The 16,670-nt window shown below is 48.4% G+C and overlaps 1 protein-coding gene across 2 annotated transcripts in view; it reads left to right on the top strand.

Moving 5' to 3' along the window:
- LOC138580115 (E3 ubiquitin-protein ligase TRIM39-like) overlaps positions 1 to 16,670 on the top strand; it is a 581,904-nt gene that overhangs the window by 316,814 nt on the left and 248,420 nt on the right. For both annotated transcript variants that reach the window (XM_069650391.1, XM_069650392.1), the window contains exon 10: positions 13,583 to 13,672. In XM_069650391.1, the coding sequence (XP_069506492.1) occupies positions 13,583 to 13,672 (90 nt within the window). The remainder of the gene's footprint in view (positions 1 to 13,582; positions 13,673 to 16,670) is intronic.

Raw genomic sequence — 16,670 nt, 5'->3', positions numbered from 1 at the left:
TGGGAGACCCCTTCTTTTAAAAGCAAATGTCCATTGGTGATGGGACTAAAGGAAGTCTGCTTTAAAGGCTCTGATGCCTGTTCTGGGGACAAGTGGTTTTTGCCCTCTGACATGAAACCCATAGTGCTTTGTGGTAAAGGAAGTGGAGCAGAGAAGAAGAGATAGAGGTAGAGAGAAAACAAGATAGTGGAATTTTCACCCACCTGTGCTGATCTCCCTCTGTCCACGCTAACTCTTCCCCCCTGCCTTGTCAATGGCATCAAATGCCCTTTTGGTATGCAGCACCCTGGTGTGAGGCTATAACCTTATTTCGGGAGGAGGGGTTAGCCATTTGATTCCTGTTCCCAGGTGAGTGCCTTCTGGGTGGCTGTCCTGCTGAAGAGAGGCGTTACTAGACCACACAAAGTTTCACAAGCGAGGCCCAGCTATTCAGTTTCCTGCCCTGCAAGCTGGCAGGGCCAGACTGTGTGAACAGAGTACACGTAACACTTCCACAACTGAGCTTAGCTCACCTGGCTAACGCCTATATGATAGCAGTTTGATCTGGCTTTCATAAGTATGAGAGATACTAGCTACCTTACCTTAAACTCAGGTTTGGCTTATATTTAAAGTTTATAAGTGCCACCAGGATAGCAACACTTTTAGTTATGTGGTTTTGGTAAAAGGGTTGCATGTCTGAAATTATTTGACTGTCACTTTCACTGCAGCTGTCTGAGGGCACCTGTGCCCTCCCTAGAGGCGCACCCTGTACCTCTAGGGAGCAGATGATGCAGGCCAGAATACTGATGCAGCAGAGCGCAGATGTACACTATGTTTTTGGCATGGAGTTGATGGATGGGCAGGTTTAGTCACCAGACCACCCCATGTAAGAGTGAATTACCTGCATCATTATATATTTAATGAAAATCAAACAGCCAGGGATTCTGCACCTGTGTCAGATGGCAATCCTTCACAGCTGCTCACCACCCCTTCTTCTGCCAGTGTTAACAAAAGTGTAACTCTATTGGAGCAAACAGAGTGTATCAGTGTCTATCAAATGTTCACATTCAGAGTCCGAAACCAAGATCAGGCACATTGTCACATAATTTGCTCCACATTTGCTTTGCCTGTAAAATCCACTGTGCTGAATATGAATGATTTATGCTTTCAAAGTCAGTGTTAATTATGGTGAAGGGAGTATCATCAGCCACATGAGGGTCTCGGCTGTTAAAGCACTTTGAGCTTGAGTCTGCCATTGTCAGTATAGGCATTTTCATTGATTAGCAATATTTGTAAATAATGTGTAGGTGTGCTTTATTTGAGTCAGCCTAGAAGTGGCAGGCTCGGCCAAAGCCTTATTATTTGCCCTCTGGGTAGGCCTGGACCAGCTTCCTGAAAGAAGACTTGCAGGACACTCAAAATATTTATTGGGGTGCTTGACTTAACTGGCAAATGTACTGCAGGTTCAATGATGAGGTTGAATGTCAGTTTGAGTCCCAGGATGATTTGTCAAGTCCGTTGAGCCAATCTAATTCCTCAAATCTGCTGAAGAAGGCTTGATGCGCCATGAATGACCCAGCCATTTCCTGGTCCTTTGTGGGTTTGTTAAGCTATGAGAGAAGGACATCAGGTAGGGACACAAGTGGAAGATGCTAGTATCAGTTTAAGAAATGTGGACAACTGTGGGGTTTGTTTCTTGTAAAGTTTGCATATTGCACAGTTTGGTGTGATTTGTAGAGCTTTGGGTGCCATGTTTCTTTTCTTCTTTGTCCATTTAGTGTAAGTTCAGTGTTTTCTTCCCAATGATAAAAAACAACAAAACATGAACTTTGCCCTTTCTTCTGGCCCTAATTCCTTTCCACACAAAAACCCAAATAGGTTATTTATTTATTTATTTATTTTTCATTTCTATAGCGTGCGCAAAGCCGTAGGCATCAGGGCGCTTTTACCAGTTACATGTGGCCCATAAAGGTCGAAGACAAAGCTACAGATACATTGTTTCATGACAATACATATTCAGGTGCGGTTACAGGTGTACAGCATTGGTGGTCAATAGGAGTGGGAAGAATTTGTGCTATTCGGATAGCCAGGTTTTTAGTGCCTTGAGGAAGATCCAGTAGGATTCCTCCGCTCTCAAGGCGGGTGGCCGGGAGTTCCAGTAATTGGCAGCAAGGACTGGGAAGCTGGATCCTCCAGCTCTAGTACGTTTGAACTTAGGTTGGACCAACCTGTGGGAGTAGTTGATTCTAATGACCTTACCGGATTGGACTTTGGCAATGTTCTGAACTAGGTAGGGAGGGGCTACATTGGGGATACACTTGTGGGTGATGGACAGCGTCTTGAATATGATTCTTTCATTTGATCGGTAGCCAATGAGCAGCTCTGCGGGCGGCTGAGATGTGTTCGGATCCAGGGATTTTGATGGCAGCACATAGGGTATTGTTATGGACAGTTTGACTTTTTTAATGTTACGTGTGGATGTGCCAGCGAAGAGCATGTTGCAATAGTCTAGCCTGCCTACGACCACTGCCCGGGCGATTGTTAGACAGTTATCACTGGATAGGAAGGGCCTGGTGGCATTAAGCAGTTTTGTTGAGTAGGCTGCTGCGGAGGAGTTGGCATTTACTTGACGAGTTAGGGAGAATATAGCATTGAGGTGGACTCCTAGAGTTTTCACCGAGCGGAGACACGATTGTTGGGTGCCTAGAATTTGGTTAGATTCTAGGTGAGATTGAATGTGCTGGTGGGCAGCTCTGTTGAGGATTTTAAGTAGGAAGGGGTCTCTGGTAATAGGCCGATAGTAGTTGGCAGTGGTGTGATCAAGCGTAGGTGTCTTTAGTAAAGGATGGACACAAGCTTCTTTGAGGCACGTGGGTACTATACCTGTGTTAACATAGGTGTTGATAAAGGCTGGGCTAGTTCAAGGGCACAGTCTTTGATTGATGGCGCTGGGCAAATGTCCCCTTTGCATCTAGAGGGCTTTAGACTTGGTAGGATTCTGAGAGTTTGCTGGGTACTGACTTTATTGAAGTTGAGCAGTGGGGTATCAGGCAAGTGGACTGTAGGCTTGGATAGGGATTGTTGCGTGATGCATTTTTTTTTGCATGTATTATTTTTTTTTTAACATCACACTTTTCATCTGTATGGTGTTACACCAGATAGAGTCCTTGTGAATCGGAGGGGCCTGGAGGGGCTGGAGTTTTCATTTCTTTAAGGATGGAGAATAACTCCTTTGAGTCTGAGCTGGCGTTGGTGATCGTTGTGTTGTGTGAAGAGGCTTTGGCAAGTATGGTGGCTTTTTTAAATTTATTAGCGATGATGGTGAAAGCATTTTTTTTAAAGTTCAGAGAGAGTCGTTTTCCCAGTTACTCTGAGGGAGGAAAGCTCTCAGGTGTACCAGGCATTAATGTTGTAGTTGGTTTCGCTTTTTCGGCAGCAAGGGGTGAAATGGTGTTGATGGCGTTGGTGATGGTGGTGGAGTAATGTTGTGCTATGGACACTGGGTTGGTGATCTTCAGGCAGTCAGGATTGAGGGCGTTGAGGTAAGGGGTGAAGTATTCCTTGGTAGGTTTTTGTGAGCTGCAGGCGAAGGTGGACGGGGGGGGCTGGTGGGGGTTGTGGCGGTTGGTCCTGCTGGGAGTGAGAAGGTGATGAAGTGATGGTCGGACCATGGGCATGGTGAGTTTGTTTTGACTGTGATATTGATATTGATATTTTATTTCTATTGCGCTCATACACAAGTGTTTCAGTGAACGACAAGGCAAGGGAGGGGAAAAAGGGGAGAACAAAACAACTATCTTACTAGGCCCAGTGACATTAAGAATGTGAAAGTGCATTGGAGAGGGGGAGGGGAAAAGTGCATGGAAGGAGGGGAGAAGTGGAAAGTGCGGAGAAAAAGATAAATAATAAATAAATAAATTATGCTATAATTCGTGTCAGCCAGAAAGTCTAGTGTACATCCTTTGTTGTGAGCGGGCATTAATCTGTGCCATGGTTGGTGGGCAGAGAGATGTGGCGTGATGCATGGCGTAGATTTGCTTCAAGCACCTGGCCAAGCACAACTGAAAATGTGGGCTGCAACATGCTGTTCAGCATGTCCCACAGTGTGCTGATAGGCGCCAGTTGCATGAACATGAAGTGCCCACACCAGCTTCAGCAGCAGGGGGAAGGCAGGTCTGGTGTTGATCATGCTGTGGATGTTGTTTTGGATCCGGGAGAGTAGGATTGGGTGCAGCTGACACTTGATCTTTATCACCTGTAGTATTTACCTCCACCTTTTGTCTTTTCCCGATATCTGCACATTGATTTTGGTGTAATTACTGTCCATTTTCGGCGGCTTTTTGCAGGTAACTTTGTCGGTGCTAATGAAGATTACCCCTGCTAACTGCACAGAGAGTATTTATTCTATTAAAGACTAGCAGGCGAGCATTATGCTTCAACTTCTTTTATTCCTACTCCTCAGCAGTTTCAACAAACCAATAACAAAAACACTGTAAAAATGTCCAAAGTGACTTTAACTACAATCCCCATAGTCTCTGTAGTCCATCTCCATCCATGCTCAGCTATGACCACGTCCTGTCCCTGAGCTCCTCCTCTTTTACATGCTATGAACTGTCACTTGCAAAATCCACACAATGTCCCGCCAACAGAGCGAAGACTTAAACCACACTGAACTGAGACCTCGATCCTCCTTGACTTCCAATGACTACTGCTGCTAGTCTCTCTCCTGAATTGTTCTTCTGCTCCTCCCCTAGGGATGATACAAAGCAGGCGAATCAGGGTGGCGTCCATGTATTGCAACTATCACACAAGACATTATCATCAACAATACATGAATGGGTGGGACATTAATGCTCGCCTCCTAATATTTAATAGAATTAATACTCCCTGCGCAGTTAGCAGGGGTAATCTTCATTTTATGACAAGACCGGAGGTGAGCATTATGCTTGTTCAAAGCTTCCCAACACAGTAACTTGTAGACTCTCGGTTGGCTTAAAGTAAAATTCCTTAAAGGTACGATCACTAGCCCAATCTGCTGCTAGCATAATCTCTCTTAAGGAGACCCCTGACATGAAGGCTTTAGAAGCCATTTCTCCACGCACTGAATGTGCTCTGTACCGCCCCAGATCAATATTCGCTGCTTGCATAATTTCTTTAACCTATCTAGCAATGGTGGCTGTCGAAACGCTTGGAAAGGCCTCCTACGCGCTATGAGCGATTGTGTGGTGCCGGCCGCTCTACACTCTGCTGTACTGCACTCGTAGTCTTTGATGCAGCTCGCTACACACCACTTGGTTCTGTTTGGAAAATATGGATAGTGGTCCCAGTCTTAGTTCTCCTGACAGTCGAGAAAGTGACTCCTTCCGGACCAAAGGATCTCCTATTTATTTCTAGCGCTTTGACATCTGACACACGCCTACAAGATACTAGGCATAAAAGCATTGCCAGTTTACCTGAGAGCTGCTTAAGGGACACACATCGTCAGAGGGCCAGCCTTCCAAAAGCTGAAGGACTGCCGTCACGTCCCAAACCGTATTATAACGAGGCTCCGGGGGAACCCTAAACTTGGCTCCTCGAATGAGTCTCACCACTGCTGGGTGTTCACCAGCTGGCACGCCTTCGATCGGCAAATGCCCCACTGAGATTGCTGATCTGTACAATCCTATTGTGCGGAATGCTCTTCCGTCTTGTAACAATTGCACCAGAAAGTTCAGGATCTCTACTACAGGGGCTGATATGGAATGAACAACTCTCCCTTTGCACTAGCTAGTCCACTTGGCCCAAGCCACGTCGTAGCTCCTTCTAGTGGAACGAGCTGTCACCACCCTCAGCCATGATCCCCACTGGCAAGCCCACAGGCCAGGTGGAATCAGGGCTCGGATCTTCAATAAGACCAGACATCCACTTTTCAAGCCCTCTTGCGGCCAGTCCTGGCGCCTTTGGCGCCAGGCTCATCAGTTGGGAGAGGCATCTGCTTAAGGGACTACTTTATTTGGGCTTTCACCCAACATGGAGGCATCCACATAGCTGGGTTCCTAGAACCAAGCTATGCGGTATAGTGTTTTGGGTGTGGTGGCCTATGCACTACTTTACCTGGACTACTTTACAGTGGCTATTTAAACCACACCCGAACAAGACCACATGCTTCGCGTTACTTTGCTTCTAGCAACGTGACGCTCACCGTGTCCAGCTTTCTCGCAAACCTGACGAATTCTGGACCTGCAGGAAAACAAAGAAACATCGTTAGCAGCAGAATCTTACCTGCAATCTTCATCCATCTCTGCTCACAGCTCCTGGGCATCTCTGTTAGAGGAGTTTGCCACCCGGATCGAGGGACCTGAGAAAAGGAGAAAGACATTATTAACGGAGGTACCAGAGACATTACAACCATAAAAGCGCTTAAAGACTTACCTGGCTGATTACTTCTCGACCGGCAATGCTCCAGAAACCCCATCAGCGCTGGGTACTCTCCGTGACCTACGAAAAGGGAAAAACACAAGTCAGTGAGGACAAGGCATCGCTGCACTACGCAAAGCGCCTTCTCACCGCATCATAGCGCTATAGCGCACCATCATCTCCCGGTGAAAACCAGCACATCCCGTTCTACAAGTGGACACTCCACGCTCCTAGAGGAGATAAAAAGAGACATTAGAACAGACAAAAGGCATGCAAGAATTATGACACCATTAATTGCAATAAGACCTACCTGAACGACACTACAAGGGCCGCAGTCAGTGAAGTAACTGGACCGCCAGCGCCCACAAAAGCCAACGCGCCCCTGCCAAGAGAGCAGGATGGAGAGCTCACCGATTCCGGCAACCAGGTGAGAAGAGAACCTTGAGGGGCTGGAAATATAAGGAGGTGGGGGAATTAAACTGCTTACCTTTGTCGCCCAGTCCTGACATAGTCTTCATTTTCCAGGTAGAATTCCCTTGACAACGAGACCACAGGGGAACCATTAGGAAGGCAATCCGCAACCAGCTGGCTGGCAGGCGTCCCCGTGGATACCAGGTGAGCGTAACAGGAGCCCAGGATTCTCCGATAAGCTCTGCAGCTTGTATCGAAATGCTTGGCAGCGCCCAGTGTCTCCTGACATCCTGCACTGGGAGTGGGAGTGTCCCTCTCACTCTCAGAGGATGATACGACCCAGCTCGGTCCATGAGCAGTTGGTCTCCTTCCGGCAGCACTCTCAGCACGTCCACCGAAAGCTCCATTAGCGTCGGGAACCATACTTGTGACTTCCACAGTGGTGCCACCAACAGTAGTTCTGCTCTCTCCCTATGACACTTCGCTAGAACTCTGCTCAGCATCATGAAGGGGGAAAATGCGTAGTATGGCCCGCCTGTCCATTCCTGAAGGAAGGCGTCCGTACCTCGTGTACCTGGATCTAGCCTCCAACAGAAGTAATCGGTTGTCTGTGCGTTGAGGCGAGATGCAAAGAGGTCTATGTGTAATGGACCCCTCTTGCAATCCAGTGTCCGTACACTGTTGGATCCAGCCTCCAATCGCTGGAGCCTGTGAGGTAGTGTTAATTCCAGTCCGCCACTACGTTCAGCGCTCCGGACAGATACTCCGCTGTCACTGTCGTCTCTGACTGGAGGGAAAAATGCCAAAAATCCTTTGCTATTTCGGCTAGCATCCTGGTCTTTGTGCTGCCTAGATGGTTTATGTAGCGGACAGCTGAGATGTTGTCCATCTTCAACAACACCCATGATTTCATCTTCCCCTTCGTGAAGGCCTTAATTGCGAAGGACCCTTCTAACAGCTCCAGGCAGTTGATGTGAAGGCAAAGCTCTTCTTCGCTCCACTTCCCCTCTGTCTGTGTTGCGCTCCCTGGTATCCACGGGGGCGCCACACGCTACTGAATGGAGGTCTAAGCGCTATCCCAGACCCCTCTCTGCTAGGTTATGTGGCAGACGTTGTGTAGCGTCTTATGTTTTTGTGTGTTGAACGCTCCGTCCTGCGTCTCTGTGCAGGGGCGCGTGGTTGGTGCGGGCGTTCCGTGGACCTAGTTGCTTCACTGGTCCGTGTGCCCTTATGTCGGGTCCAGACGGGCTGTGTCTCCTACTCTGCTTGCTGTCTTCCAGGTGAGCTATAATGTCTTTTCTGTCTTTATTCTGTCTCTTTCTTTCCCTCTGTTTTCTCTGTCTTCTCTGCATCTTGCTCCACTACGTTGTTCCCTAAAAATGTCTCTTTTTGTTTTCACAGGGATGGTTGCGATCTCGGAGTTGCCGCGCCGATGGCGAAGACCACGGTGAGTTATTGATGCGCGGAGCTCTGCGCTGTTTATTGGTATTAATTGCTAACCTGTGTTCTCTTCTCTTCTTTGTACAGGTTGCGGTGACGTTCCGAAGTGATGAGAGAACGAAGCGCTGCTTGCCCAGGTAAGTGCTTTGTTAATGCTGACCTTGTTCCTTCTTCCTTGCAGGTTGCGGTGAAACCCGGAGATGGGCGAGGTAATAGAAGCGCAGGGTGCTGCCAGGACTTGCTGCTTGCCTAGGTAAGAATTGTTATTAATGCAGTCCTTGTTTCTTTACCTTTGCAGGTAGCAGCAAACTCCGGAAATGGGCGAGGTAAGCAAAGCGCAGGATGGATTCAATGCCGGTTACTTCACAGGAAAGTGTTCTTGCTCGCTAATGCTGTTCTTGTTCTTCCAGGTTATTAATGCAATCCGGATCTAGGGCTTCAGGATCGCGCCGCCGGAGAAGCAGATGAGCAGGAGCTGGACACGGTAAGCGTTACACTGCAAGAGTGCAGAATAACGCGAAGCATGTTCTGCAGTTTGGGTGTGGTTTAAATTGCCCAGGTAAAGTAGTTCCAGGCCAAGTAGTCCCAGGCCCAGCCACACCCAAAACACTAGACCGCATGGCTTGGTTCTAAAGAACTGAGCTGTGTAATAGGCCTCCATATTGGATTAAGGTCCAAAATTGGTATTGTTTTATTCCTGATAATGAGCCTGGCGCCAAGGGCGCCAGGACTGACTCCATGTATGTTTCTGGTGTAGTTTTAAGGTCCTTAGGGCCAGTGTGAAGGGCTTTAGCCCCACTGCTGCCAGTGGGCTGTTATACCTGAGGGGGTCAGGGATCGTAACAGTCTGCAGGTTCCCGCAACAAGCTCCCCAGCCCAGGCGACTGGCATCTGACTCTATGATCAGGTCTGGTTGACCCATGAAAATGGCCCGACCATTCCAGGCGTCCATATTCTTCAACCACCATTCCAGTTCTGTTATGGATTCTTGATCCAAAGCTACTAATTGATGATATCTCAAGCCCTGCTGCAAGTTTCTTATTTTCAGTCTCTGCAGCGCACGATAGTTTAAAGGCCCTGGAAATATGGCTTGAATGGATGCGTAAACAGCCCCTCTATCCTTGCTAGTGCCCTGAGAGAAACCACCTGCTTCTGCAGACATCCTCTGAATTCTCTTTTGATGTCTCGTATCTTCTGTGCTGGGAGCTCTAGCGTGGCTTTCCTGGTGTCTAGGATAAATCCCAGGAAGTCTAGTCTCTGTGCTGGAGTGGTGTCCGACTTCTCCACATTCACCAGAAACCCCAGAGACTCGAGCAGATCCTGCACCTATTTTGTCTGGTAAACCAGCGTCTCTCGGTCTTCCAGGTATATGATCAGCCTTATGCCTTTCTCTCGGATCGCCGCTGCAACTGGTTTCATCAGCTTGGTAAAAGCCCAGGGAGCTGATGCAAGACCGAAGGGCATTGTCTTGAATTGCCAATACTGCTCTTTCCAATGAAAGACAAGGAACCTCCTGTACTCTTCTAATACTGGGACCGTCAGGAAAGCATCCTTCAGGTCTAGTCTCGTCAGCCAGTCTCCTTCCCTGAGGGAGTCTCGGAGCTGGTGTATGCCTTCCATCTTGAAATGGCGGTAGACTACTCAACCGTTTAGTTCTTTCAGGTTTATTAATGGTCGGACCTTCTCTTTTCTGTGCACTAGAAACATGTTGCTCACGAAACTGGGAGTCCACGGGCATCTCTCTATGGTGTTCTTTTGGGCGAGCTGTGACAGCTTGTGGTCTAAACAGCTCTGCTCTGAGCGTGCTAGGTGCTGCTGATGTGGCCTGCGCATTTGTACGGACGGCTCTACAAATTCTAGCTGCAGACACTTCACGGTTTGTAATATCCAAGCATTGTTGGAAAGCGTGCGCCAGTTTTCCCAAAACATACCAGTCCTCCCCCCTACCGCAGGGTAAAGGATCATTCTCACCTTGTGTGAATCCTTGGCCTCGGCTGGTTCCTCTTCCTTTGCGCCCTCTAGGGAAACGACCCCTGGTCGGGAAGAAGGAATCCTGCTGCCTGTTCTCCCAGTATTGTGTCCTGGGATTATGGGGTTTTCTTCCTCCTTGATTTCGACCAGCCGCACGACCCTTGGGGCGACAGGTCCCGGCAAAAACTGTTAGGGAATATTTTACGGATCGAAGCTTGAGCTTTCTCCAGTGAAGTGTAGGTACCGACAAAACGGCCCATTTCTTTCTTAAAGGTCTCGCCGAATAGGAGACTTTGCTTCTTCTCCTGCCTCGTACGAAGCGAGGTAGCTGAGCTTGGGGTCTATTTTCAGCAGCAAGCCTCTCCTCTTCTCTGAGGCAATTGCGCAGTTGGTGTTACTCAGCAAACATACTGCTCTCTGTGCCCAGCCTGCTAGGGAGTCGGGGTCTACTTCTTCCCCTTTATCTTTAGCTCTTTCAGCTAGGTCCATGATCTGCGCTAGTGGCCCAGCTAAATCCAGTACTTTTTCCTGGCTGCTCTTCCATAACCTGTCGATACCCTTCCGGGAGTCCTTACTGGTCTTGGACACCAAGGAAAGCATTTTGGGGTCCAGCTTGGGGGTCTCGGCCACCTTACCCGGAAGATCTGGTCTTGGGCCCTCTGCGCGAAAACGCTGTCTCACTTCCTTGTCGAGGGCTTTTCTTAATCTTATGGTCATGTACTGTGCGACTCTGGGGGACGGTTGCCAGTCCGAAGACCTCAGGTTCCGGATGCTGTCTGGATCAAACATGTCCTCTTGGTCCTCCTCAAGGTGCTTCTCTTTGTGGGTTCTCTTTCCCCCGCTGGGCTTGGCCCAATCCTCTTCCACTGTCTCTTCCCTGTCGTGGGAGGACAGATCACCTTCCACTGGCTCTTCTTCCGAGCCTGGGTCATCTTCTCCACCAATGTCTTCCCCTGGAGTGGGGGTCGTGAGGCTCGGCACTGCCTGACGCTGCAAGTATTCTTCCCTGAACTTTGCAAAAGCGTTGACAACCTCCGGGGCCTTGTCTTTTGCCCCATCTGAAGGGCCCTGGGGGTCACAAGAGGCTTTCCTCTTTCGTGCTTTGGTACTCCCCTTAGACCCTGATTCAGAGGGTTCACTGAGCGTGCGCTCTGTCCTTATGGTGCTATCTTTGGGCTGGTGTAGGATTGCTTTCAGGGTCTCCAGCCTTTCTTGTAGGGGTTTAATCCCTTGAGCCACAGCATCCACTAGTGAATTACCCAGCACCTACTTGAAGCTGGCAGCCAAATCTAACGTCTGCTCCTCTTCACTCCATTCATATTCCAACATATTTTTGGAAGGTTGGTGTGTGCCTGAATACCTGATGCAGGTGTCTATGCACGCCCACTTCACTATGCATATGTTCCGAATTAATGTCTTAGTTAGGATCTCACAGTCTTTATATTCTTCTTTAATCTCAATATTATTGTTTATTATTTAGTATGTCGCTTAAGCTTGTGTTAGGCTATATTATTCAAATTGCCCTAATTTGGGGCTCTGTGTCATCTGGGAGGCAAATTGCCTCGGGTCGTGCTCACCACACAAGCTTCTATGCTCAAGTGTGTACACTCCGCCTGCCAGCTGCTCCGTGTGAGCAGTGACTCTTGTGCGGCAAGCAGTGATGCAGAAAAAGGCTGATTCCTCTGTCAATGAAGTCCTTTTAGGCTTATTTAGCACCTCAATGCTTTAATCTCTGCGTGAGAGCGTTCACCATGGGCCGGGCACCTTTGTCTCTTCGCGTCGCTGTGTGAATGCGACACGGATCCGGTGCTCTGTGCCTCGGCTCCGCCCCCACAAAGGTGGGGTCCAGAGAACTCCGGCGTTCTTTCTCCCTCGTCTGAGGGCACTGTGAGCCCCGCGGGCGCCTGACCACCCCTGGAGTGCCGGTCATGCGGCACGGGGCGAGTGCGCCGTGGGGGCTGGCAACAAACTGAACATTGAGGCGAATTGAGTCGAAATAAAATGATTACGCATGCATGGCCTGTAAAATTAATTCTCACGCATATTTCGATCCAGCGTTAGCTGTGGCGCTCCTTATCTATGGTCCTACCCGCAAATACCATTCAGTCCTGGACTGCTGTACGCTCTCAATGTACACTATACTGACCTATAGCTCTAAATATGCTAAACTATCTTACACAGCATTTACAGGGAGATGGAAATGTTGGTACTTATCTGCTTGAAGAGCAGTAAAAGAAGAGGGGGAGCTCAGGGACAGGAAGTGGTTATAGCTGAGCATGGATGGAGATGGACTACAGAGACTATGGGGATTGTCGTTTTAAGGAAGAAAAGTCACTTTGGACATTTATACAGTGTTTTTGTTATTGGTTTGTTGAAACTGCTGAAGAGTAGTAATAAAAGAAGTTGAAGCATAATGCTCGCCTCCAGTCTTGTCATAGAATTACGCCGGTGCTAATTCCACCGTTGCAATTAGCGCCCACCCCTAATTCAGCGGCGTGTTCAAAGTAATTCTGTTACCATCACTTTTACTGCATACAGCCCAACTCGTAATCAGGCCCTATGACTGTTAAAGGTGGATGTTGCACAAAATCAGAGTCAGGGCGGAGCATTTGGGCACACTGCATGGCATGCATAGAGTGGGGGTGATATGGCTTCCAATTTCACCATTTGGGCCGAACTTTAGAAGATCAGGTGTGGGCATGATTGCTGTTGCCCTGCCATGCCCGATTTCAGAAGTAGTGATAAGACACAATCCTAGGTGGACCAACAAACTCTCAGCATCTTCGATAGACAGTGAGAAGGACTGGAATTCTGGGGAAGCGAATGAGACAAATAAATACAAATGATGGATTGAAAGACCTTACATTGTGAGGCACAGAAAACCGAGAATACGTCTTATGAATACTGAAGATTCAAGTCAAAATTCAGAAACAGTGACTGTATCTGCAATTCGCATACAGTACCTTGTCTGTGTGACTTAGCCTAGGCACACAAGTAAAGCTTAAACCTATTTGTGCTTTACAGTCATACTCACTATTATCTCCGAATTTCTTGTTTGTTTGCAGTCCTCTCATGTGAAGTTTTAGTTTACTACTAGTGACCATTTCAGATTCATAAAATGTGCTCTGTCAGTACCTCTTGGAGTTCTCATTATGACGTTTAAACATCTGCTAGGCCCTCACAGATATTGTATATTTGTTTTGCCAAGTCATGAAACTGGGGGTCAAAACCTAAAAGTGAGGATTACATTAAAAACTTAAAATCACCCATTTTTTACAGGACCTTTTACTCATGCCTCTTTGTGACCTGTCTGGGATTGCACACATCAAGGGTGCTGTGTTGTTTTAAGCATTTACCCAACTTGGCCTATTGTTCTTTTCTGCAGGATCGCCCGGATTGAAGAAGAGCGAAGAAGATGATTCTAAAGAAGCATTCACTTTCCACAAACCCTCACGTTTTAAAATGCCAATTCAAGGTGAGTCTCTGGGACTTTCCTGCAGGTTGAAATGAAATAAAAGGCCCGTCCGTCTTCAGAGACCTGTTGAAACACAGTGTGCTGGGATTGGGCAGAGTTTATATGCCTGCTGCTGATTCAAGATGGCTGCCATGTAATCACTTTCTTTTGGGAGTTTGAAATGCTGGGCATTATGGTTGTATTAGTGTGAAGGGTGAGCAGCTGTGTTTTGAGATGTGGGGTGGAGGTGATGTTTACTTGGTTCCACATGTGATGCTGTCTGTGGAAATGTATTGTCTATGAGGATGTCAATCCAGGTGTGAATCTGTCATCTCTATCAGCCAGTCCCTCAGGTGATTGTGTCACCACATCTGTCTAGGATGATACGTGACAGGTGTGGGTAGCACATGTTCCATTTATCAGATCCAAGAGCAGGCTTGTAAACTGGTAAATATGGGCAGATTCTCAACAAGTAGTGCAAATGTAAGGCACTCGGAGAAAACGCCTGTTTTTATTTGCTCTGCTTTTAGAAATGCGTCGGTCACCTTATTATCAAAGGTGACCTGCACATTTCAGGAGGGGCTCTAGAGTAGTGCAAAGATTCTCTGTCCAGCCTTCTCTAATACATTAGTGTCGGGAGTGCACACACATGCCTTCTGGGAGCTGCTGTCCTGAAATCGACAATAGTGATTCTGATGTTTGTTAATCTGCTTAGAATCACATGCTGTGCATAGTCCGACATCCAGTGGTCACTGTGGAGTATTGCATTTTGTTTTTCGTAGTCGAAAAGTGGACGTTGACTAGACGTGTCTGTAACACTATCCCTATAGTGACGTGCAGTGTACCCATAATCCTTCACGGGTCGAGTTCCCTCAGATTGTTTTTTTCCGCCCAGTTATTGGTCGCCTATACGCAGAGCTCCTCGAGAGACATTGCAAAACAACTCGATTTGACCTCTGTTCGCCCATAGTTTATAATATTACTTCCCTCCTTCGACGTCGTATAGACAAGACCGTTCATCGCCGATCAAGATCTCCGACGGTGGTGTGTTCGACAGAGGAGGTTCCCTGGCGTTCGCCGAAACACGTGGCCTGGCCTCGACGGCAAAATACAGTAGGGAGAGTGGGTCGTGGGACATTATTGTATTTTCTCTTCGAGAATGCCTTTCCTTTTCCCCTCTCTTTCTTTCCGGGTCGTTGTCACATGCTATCTGTCCTTCAGCTATGGAGAGGACACCCTTTAGGTTTTGCCCACGCTACAAAAGCAAATTTACCTTGAAGGACAAGCATAAACGGCGTAACCGTTGCTTGCCCCTCGACCACAAGGAGGAAGGTTGTGCGGCCTGTCAGCTACTTAAGCCAAAAACTTTAAAAGACCGTAGGGTCAAAATGTGGGCGGCCTACGCCATGTCTAGGTCCGATTCATCACCCGCCGCCGCCGAAAGTGACGAGGAATGTGACAACACGACGTCCGTTTCGGAAGTCGTACACCCCTCTAAGGAGCGTTCACGCTCCTCGTCGTCCGTCCCCGGCCCCGACAGGCTCGGCTCACGCCCTGCTTATGGGGATGAACACCCCGGCGACAAGGACGCACACAGAAGACATTCCCACAAACACGCATCCCCCGGCTCTTCCTCGTCGAAGACGAAGAGAGCCTCAGCGCCAGCAGAGACGCAGGCCCTACCAGTGGCCTCCTCAGACCCTAAGAGTCTTAAGCCCCCCTCGCAACCGCAGACGCGACCTGCGACAGGGCTATCCCATGTTAAGGGCGCTACTACTAAAACGCCAGACGACGCGCACCGACAGAAAGCGCCCGTCGGCGAAGAGCAAGCAACGCCTGTTTCCGCGATGACGGAGGTACCATCGACAGACAGGTTAGTCGTCGAAAGCCTGGCAAGGATTGTGTCCACCGATAACCAAAGACAGACGTTGAGAGACACGTCGGTTACCGCAGAAAGAGCACGAGAGACGCTGAAAAGACCAGAAGAGAGACAGGAACCTCCCGCTTCGTCGAGAGGGTCTCCGAGCCTACCGGAAGGCTTTTCTGAAGGCGAGGGGAACCTCTCTTCGACGTTATGGGAAAGGTCGAAGCGTTTTTTAACGGAAGACACTCCCTTTCCTCCTCCTGACTGCTCAGGGGTACCTCAAGAAACTCTACAGAGACTCCAGTTCTGTATGGACAGGATGGAGAGGTTTATACAAACTCAAAACCTTCCAACACCCAAAAGATCATTAGAGGGACCTTATGAAAATCCCAGGGCCAAATATCCCAGACTGTTTGATCCACCCCAAGAAGAGGTAGATTTATATGACCTCACTGGAGAGGACCCCCACTTCCAGGAGGAAGATGAATTTTTGGCCAATGAGGGGGAAGAAAACCTTCAGGAAGAAGTTTTTGAAGACAACCCCGATAAGGGTGATGAGGGCTTTGAAGGAGACCCTGAGGAAGGCGCTTCACAGCCCTGGCAATCCCCATCACTAGCCTCAGACCCTGGAGCCATAAACCTGTCCCCTCCAAAGGACTCGCCTGTTAGGAATGCCTCGCCCATAGACGATCAGCCCACTTTAATGCACTCCTACGCAAGGCAGCGGCACATTTCGAAATCGAAACCGGGGACATTTCACCTGACATTGATTTTGTTGAAAAGATCATTAAGGAGAAACCCCCCGTTAGCCAAACCATTCCCCTCCTCGCCTCAGTAAAAAGACAGATTACTCCTTCTTTATCTACTCCTGCGCTAATAAGAGCGGTCAACCCCAGAATAGAGAAATTATTCAGCCCTTCCCCATCAGACCCCCTATACATCAGGGGAGACTCTGTACCAGATTCCTTAGTGGTAACTAACACTAGGAAGAGAGCTGGGGTCCCGCTGTCAACTAGCGAGGCACCTCCAGATAAGGAGGGCAAAAAGTTATATTCCCTGGGAAAAAGAATTACAACCTCAGCTGCCTTTTCAGCAATAATTGCCAACAACAACTCTTTGCTGGCAAGTTACGCAGATGCACAATGGTGCAAACTA

Source organism: Ambystoma mexicanum, chromosome 3p, assembly GCF_040938575.1.
Source record: "Ambystoma mexicanum isolate Mex_15411 chromosome 3p, UKY_AmexF1_1, whole genome shotgun sequence".
Classification (NCBI taxonomy): domain Eukaryota; kingdom Metazoa; phylum Chordata; class Amphibia; order Caudata; family Ambystomatidae; genus Ambystoma; species Ambystoma mexicanum.
The sequence above is the reverse complement of the archived record's forward strand: the minus strand, read 5'-3'. Positions and strand labels throughout refer to the sequence as shown.